The 6,048-nt window shown below is 49.7% G+C and overlaps 1 protein-coding gene and 7 non-coding genes across 8 annotated transcripts; all 8 read left to right on the forward strand.

Moving 5' to 3' along the window:
- Positions 1-31: 31 nt before the first annotated feature.
- Positions 32-1,241, forward strand: RPL23 (ribosomal protein L23). Its single transcript, XM_010083779.1, has 3 exons — positions 32-157; positions 776-889; positions 1,116-1,241. Exons 1-3 carry the CDS (start codon positions 109-111, stop codon positions 1,196-1,198), a joined length of 246 nt encoding a protein of 81 aa, XP_010082081.1. The 5' UTR covers positions 32-108; the 3' UTR covers positions 1,199-1,241.
- Positions 1,242-3,151: 1,910 nt separating this feature from the next.
- On the forward strand, positions 3,152-3,223 carry TRNAC-GCA. The gene has a single exon. It is a non-coding gene; the product is annotated as a tRNA-Cys (tRNA).
- Positions 3,224-3,487: 264 nt separating this feature from the next.
- TRNAC-GCA lies at positions 3,488-3,559 on the forward strand. The gene has a single exon. It is a non-coding gene; the product is annotated as a tRNA-Cys (tRNA).
- A 367-nt stretch (positions 3,560-3,926) lies between these two features.
- TRNAC-GCA lies at positions 3,927-3,998 on the forward strand. The gene has a single exon. It is a non-coding gene; the product is annotated as a tRNA-Cys (tRNA).
- A 355-nt stretch (positions 3,999-4,353) lies between these two features.
- TRNAC-GCA lies at positions 4,354-4,425 on the forward strand. The gene has a single exon. It is a non-coding gene; the product is annotated as a tRNA-Cys (tRNA).
- Positions 4,426-4,776: 351 nt separating this feature from the next.
- Positions 4,777-4,848, forward strand: TRNAC-GCA. The gene has a single exon. It is a non-coding gene; the product is annotated as a tRNA-Cys (tRNA).
- Positions 4,849-5,211: 363 nt separating this feature from the next.
- TRNAC-GCA lies at positions 5,212-5,283 on the forward strand. Its single transcript has one exon. It is a non-coding gene; the product is annotated as a tRNA-Cys (tRNA).
- A 360-nt stretch (positions 5,284-5,643) lies between these two features.
- TRNAC-GCA lies at positions 5,644-5,715 on the forward strand. Its single transcript has one exon. It is a non-coding gene; the product is annotated as a tRNA-Cys (tRNA).
- The last annotated feature ends 333 nt before the right edge of the window (positions 5,716-6,048 follow it).

The following is a 6,048-nucleotide window of genomic DNA, read 5'->3' on the forward strand; positions in this document are numbered from 1 at the left end:
TGCGGTCACTGACGGTGCTTCCCTCCAGGTGCCAAGAACCTGTACATCATCTCCGTGAAGGGCATCAAGGGCCGCCTCAACCGGCTGCCGGCGGCTGGTGTGGGCGACATGGTGATGGCCACTGTCAAGAAGGGCAAGCCCGAGCTGCGGAAAAAGGGTGAGTGCGGAGAGGAGTGGTGTCTCCTGTCGAGAGCTGCCTGGCTGCTGTGTCCATCCTGTGAGGGATGGAGGGGCTGCTCTCCAGAGGGGAGCGTGGTTTCTCCCTCAAACTGATGCAGAAGCAGGCGCTGAATCTCCGGAGCGGCACCTCCACCCTTCTGAAAAGCACTCGTTGGGTCTGTGTGCGGTGGCTCTGCGAGTTGTCGTGGAAGGGCAGAGGAAAGGCATCGCTTTTGGGTGAAGCGGCAGCTCGTGCTGTTCGTTTCAATCAGCGCTGTGACATTCTGCTGTGGTTTGCTGCTGCTCCGGAGGGAGAGGGAGGGATTCTTGGTGAATATTGTCTGTGAGTTAAGGGAATTTTTAGAAATAAAGTTGGGAAAATAGAAAAACATGGAATTATCCGAGTGTGGATGCAGCTGTAAGTGTTACAGAGTCAGTTTAAAGTGTAGTGTAGACTGTAAACTGTTATCTCTCTTAGCAGAGCACTGTAGATATGAAAAGTGGAAAAAAAAAAACCCAAACCCATGCATCGAGTTAGATGCTGCAGGAGAACAGCTCCTCTGGGGTGTGCTTAAAAGGATGTTTGTGATCCTGAGCTGCCTGTTTCTCTTTGCAGTCCACCCAGCAGTGGTCATTCGGCAGCGGAAATCATATAGGAGAAAAGATGGGGTGTTCCTCTATTTTGAAGACAACGCAGGAGTGATAGTAAATAATAAAGGTGAAATGAAAGGTACGGATGAGAATCCTGCTGCACTGGGTGAAATGGGGAATGCGGGGAGGGGTGGAGGGTTGGTGTTGCTGGTCGGAGAGCTGTGATCTCGTGTGCAAAGGGACACAGGTTCTCCTCAAACTCAAGCACAGTCACTCTGAGCTGGTGTTGGTGTAAAATGTTGCCCTGAAGCATCTCTGCACCTCCTTGCTCCTCTGATGCGCGGCTGTCGTCTGCTCTCTTCCAGGCTCGGCGATCACAGGCCCTGTGGCTAAGGAGTGTGCGGATCTGTGGCCCAGGATAGCCTCCAACGCAGGAAGCATTGCATAAACGTGTTCATCTTCCCAGAGAGAAAATAAAAGTCCTTATACCAAATAAATAGTGTGGGTGTATGCTTCAGCCAGAAAAAAGGGATCTGGAGTTGTGATATCCAAGGATAAATCTCTCAGGCAGGTTCCTGTTCTGCTGGGAAATATCTGGCAGGGGGTTGCGCTGGAATGACTGAAAGTTTAGCTGTTCTGACCGAACTGATGCAGTTTAGGTACGTACAGATACAAACTGAGAGGTGTCTGTGGAAACCCTTCTACAAGAAACCTTCATACAGGGGCTCTCCAAAGTGTAGGTCTGGAATTTTCTTCCAGAGTGGGCAACTGAACTGCGTAGAGATCCCGCTCTGATTCTGCGTGGGGGAGAAACGCTGCCTGAAGCTGGTCTGTACCCTGGGCCGCAGAGTTCATTCAGTCACTGGGCTCCAAAGAATATTTCTTAGACCTTGCTGCAGCCATGCAAGGACACACTGAGCTACCACTGCTGGCTGAGGTTGTGGCTGAGAACATGCCCCTAAACCCTCCAGCAGCGGTGAACAGATGAGATCATTAACTGCAGGTCGAAGAGGTGAGCTGAACTTTCCAGATGGGGGAAAGGCTTCACAATTGGAGCTGAAGGTATGTCTGTGCAGCAGCTCCTTACCCTACGCGAAGCTTTTTGTGTTTTTCACGGTGTTCCTCTGGCTGAAGCAGAGCCAGGGAGGTGTTTGGATGTGAGCTGCGGCTCTGCCTGTGCTCTGCCCCTCCGGAGCAAGGACGGCTGGGGGCCTGCTGTGTACCTGGGCTTAGAAGTGAAAACAGGAGTGACTTTGTCCTGGCTATTGTCCCTGGTGCCCCGTGACACCCAGAGTGACCCCTGTGCACGTGCTGCTGGGGGCTGTGGGGCAGGCAGTGGGGTGCTGCTCCCCCTGACTGGCCCCTGGACTGGCTGGGCTTGCGTCTGTCTGGGCTGGCACGGAGCTGGTGCCACAGCACCCTTAGGGATTTCAGATACTTCTGTGCTGCTCCTGGTGCTTCCAGTTTGGAGAGGTTATTGGGGAAGAAAGAGGGTGGTGGGGAGAGCAAAGCCTCAGATTTTGTAGCACAAACCCAGGTAACGATGGACAGGAGCAGCAGGGTCTTGCAGTGGGTTGTATTTAAGCATCTGTTTGGCTTAACCAATGCGAATCTGTAAAATATTATGACCTAAAAAATTTTCTCAGATGTTCCCACAGGATAATCAGGAGCCATGCACTGGCGAAGGCTGGGGAGGGGAAACCTGGAGGAGGACTGACCTGGACTGAGGGCTGCTCTCTCTTTACAGGCCATTCCACGGAGCATGTGGGAGCTGGTGGCTTCTTCCCTGCAGACCTGAAACCCCCGGAAGGGTGCAACGGGTGGGCTGACTGTCAGCACAACACTCCGAGTCGATGTCTTTCCAGTCCACTGTTGACACAGCAGCTGTTCCTCAGACGTGGGGAGAGATGCAGAGAGACGCTTATCAGTAAGGAACCCCCACTAAAATAAAGCTGTTCCCCCTTGAGCTATTTTAACAGCTTCTGCCGGACTTTTGATTTGTAAAGACTTTTTCCAAGGCAGGGAACGGTGTGACTGTTGGATTAAATGCTTTGGGTGTTTGGTTTTGGTATCCCCTGGGCAGCAGGGCACACCCTGAGACCAAACAGAGGTGCAGCCCAGGGCCTTCAGCGGGGTTTTGAAGTCAGTGTTCTTTGTGCCTTCTCCATTATGGGATGTTTTAGAGCAAGATAACTGGGAATTCATTAGCTTGGGTGCCTGGAACCTGTCTCTAAGTGCAGTGAGACAGCTGGGGTGGGGTTTAAAGTAAAATGAGGGGTAATGAGAGGGCAGTTGTGTGGGAGAGGCAGTGCTGCAGGTGTGGTGAGTGTAGGTGGTGGAATGCAGCTGAGCTGCCTCATCACTGCCCACGAGGAGCTGTACCTGGCACACCTGGGCAGGTGGGGGTATAGCTCAGGGGCAGAGCATTTGACTGCAGATTAAGAGGTCCCCGGTTCAAATCCGGGTGCCCCCTCCTTTTTCCTTCTTTTTATCCAGAAAATGTTGGTTTGGAGCTCTTTACCTCGATACTTTCCTCAAAACTGTCTGCAGGCTCTGTCCTCCGTTTGATCAGGTGCTGGGAAGAGGTGAAGAAGCAGAGACCCAGAAGAGAAGAGGACTGGCAGTGGGCTGTTGGTGAGGAAAGGGATGAGTATTCCATAAATTTTTTGTCCCAGGATTAATTGTTGGATGTTTGTGTCAGTTGGTAATTAATGGGGAGATTCCTGGCGGGCAGGTGGGGGGTATAGCTCAGTGGTAGAGCATTTGACTGCAGATCAAGAGGTCCCCAGTTCAAATCTGGGTGCCCCCTTATTTTCTTCTCATTTTCACCTTCCTTTTGCCAAAAAATGTCACAGAAAGAAGATGGAGAGCTCTGCTTGGGTCTGGAGAGCTTGTGCTGTGAGGGTTGGTTTGTGAGCTTCGGTATTGAAGGTACTGAGGCCCTGACTATGAGGGAAGTGCAGGGGCTGTGCCCTGTGCGAGTGACTAACTCCCTCTTTGTGTGTATTAATTCTCTGTAGGAATAATATTTATCATCATAAGTGTCTGTACGCTTTTTGTGAGGCACATTAAGGTGCACAGGGGGCTCTCAAGGGCAAGAATCTAACCAGTGGACAAAAATGTGTCTTTCTTGTAGTAATGTTTTTAAAATGACCTTGTGAAAGGTGCTGTGTCAAGGGGGTATAGCTCAGTGGTAGAGCATTTGACTGCAGATCAAGAGGTCCCTGGTTCAACTCCAGGTGCCCCCTTTTTTCTTCTCTTTAACCTTCCTTTTGCCCAAATTCATCCTAGAAAGAAGATGGAGAGCTCTGCTTGAGTCTCATGAGCTTGTGTTGTGCAGTGAGGGTTGGTCTGTGAGCTTTGGTGTTCAGAATACTGAGCCCCCACCTAAAAGGAAAGAGCAGGGGCTGTGCCCTGGGGGAGTAACTCCTGTCTGTCCTTGTCTCTGTTTTTGACTGTCTGCAGTAATCCTCTGTACGACCTTTGGCAGGTGTATGAGGCACACAGGGCTGCCAAGTGAAGAAAATCTAACCAGTGGAGAGAAAAACTTGTGTTTCTCTGCAGAAATGTTTTTAAAATGTCCTTACAAAGGTGTTCTCCCAAGGGGGTATAGCTCAGTGGTAGAGCATTTGACTGCAGATCAAGAGGTCCCTGGTTCAACTCCAGGTGCCCCCTTGTTTTCTTTTCCTTTCACCTTCCTTTTGCCTAAATTTGTCACAGAAAGAAGATGGAGAGCTCTCTTGGGTCTCGTGAGCTTGTGCTGTGCCATGAGGGTCGGTTTGTGAGCTTCAGCATTCAAGGTACTGAGCCCCCAGCTATAAAGAAAGTGCAGGGGCTGTGCCCTGTGGGAGTAACTACTCCTCCTCTGGGGGTACTTGTCTCCATTTCTGATTGCAGTAATTCTCTGTACACCCTCTGGCAGGTGCATTACAGAAGGCTGTCAATGTAGAGAATCTAACTGGTGGATCGAAAAACTTCCCTCCATAGAAATGTTTTTAAAATGACCTTGTGAAAATGCCGTGCCAAGGGGGTATAGCTCAGTGGTAGAGCATTTGACTGCAGATCAAGAGGTCGCCAGTTCAAATCTGGCTGTCCTCTTGTCTTCTTATTTTTACCTTCCTTTTGCCAAAAAAATGTCACTGAAAGAAGATGGAGAGCTCTGCTTGGGTCTTGTGAGCTTGAGCTGTGCTATGAGGGTTGGTTGTGAGCTTCGGCATTCAACATACCGAGCCCCTGACTATGAGGGAAGTGCAGGGGTTGTGCCCTGGGGGAGTGACTCCTCCCTGTCTGTGGGTACTTGTCTCCATTTTTTATTGTCTATAGTAATTCTCTGTACAGCCTTTGGCAGGTGCACTAAGGTGCACAGGGGGCTGTCCAGGTAAAGAATCTAACCAGTGGATGGAAAAACTTGTCTCTCTGTAGAAACGTTTTTAAAATATCCTTACAAACATGCTGTGCCAAGGGGGTATAGCTCAGTGGTAGAGCATTTGACTGCAGATCAAGAGGTCCCTGGTTCAACTCCAGCTGCTCCCTTGTTTTCTTTTCCTTTCACCTTCCTTTTGCCTAAATTCATCCTAGAAGGAAAAGGGGAGAGCTATCTTGGGTCTTGTGAGCTTCAGCATTCAATGTAGTGAAGCCCTGACTATGAGTGAAGCACAGGGGTTGTGCACGGTGGGAGTAACTCCTCCCTGTTTGTATGGATTTCTCTCTGTTCTTGTCTGTAGTAATTATATTTGTCATAATTTATTATACTGAAGTCCCTGTACACCCTCTGTCAGGCACATTAAAGTGCACAGGGGGCGCTCAGGGGTAAGAATCTAGCCAGTGGGCAGGAAAAGGTGTCAGTCTTATAGAAATGTTTTTAAAATGACCTTGTGAGAGGTGTAAAAGCAAGGGGGTATAGCTCAGTGGTAGAGCATTTGACTGCAGATCAAGAGGTCCCTGGTTCAACTCCAGGTGCCCCCTCTTTAGCTGCTTTTTCACCCTTTCTTCTTCCAAAATCTCCCCACAGACAGACTATGGAGAGACTTTCTTACCCCTCTGAGGTTTTGGAAGTCACTTGGTGATCTTTTGCCAAGCACGAAATCAGACTTTGACGTTTCTCCCCCTCTTGAAGAGCAGACATACGCACAAATAACTTGGCTCAGCAGACGTGCTGCTGGTCTAGTTTTTCCTGTCTGAAGTAATTACCATTCATTTAAACATGTATAATGTTTTTCTAGAAGAGTAAATCTCTGATGAAATGTTTCCTGAGGGGAGCTGGGTCTGCGATTTACAAGGCGGTGGGTGGCTGGGCTG

The sequence above is a fragment of the Pterocles gutturalis genome, unplaced genomic scaffold (genome assembly GCF_000699245.1).
Source record: "Pterocles gutturalis isolate BGI_N339 unplaced genomic scaffold, ASM69924v1 scaffold8905, whole genome shotgun sequence".
Taxonomy (NCBI): Eukaryota; Metazoa; Chordata; class Aves; order Pterocliformes; family Pteroclidae; genus Pterocles; species Pterocles gutturalis.

Coding starts and splice junctions, on each gene's coding strand:
- RPL23 (XM_010083779.1), top strand. CDS start 109: ATGGTGATGGCCACTGTCAAGAAGGGCAAGCCCGAGCTGCGGAAAAAG. Junction 158..775: donor GCCCGAGCTGCGGAAAAAGG/GTGAGTGCGGAG, acceptor TTCTCTTTGCAG/TCCACCCAGCAGTGGTCATT. Junction 890..1,115: donor TAATAAAGGTGAAATGAAAG/GTACGGATGAGA, acceptor GCTCTCTTCCAG/GCTCGGCGATCACAGGCCCT.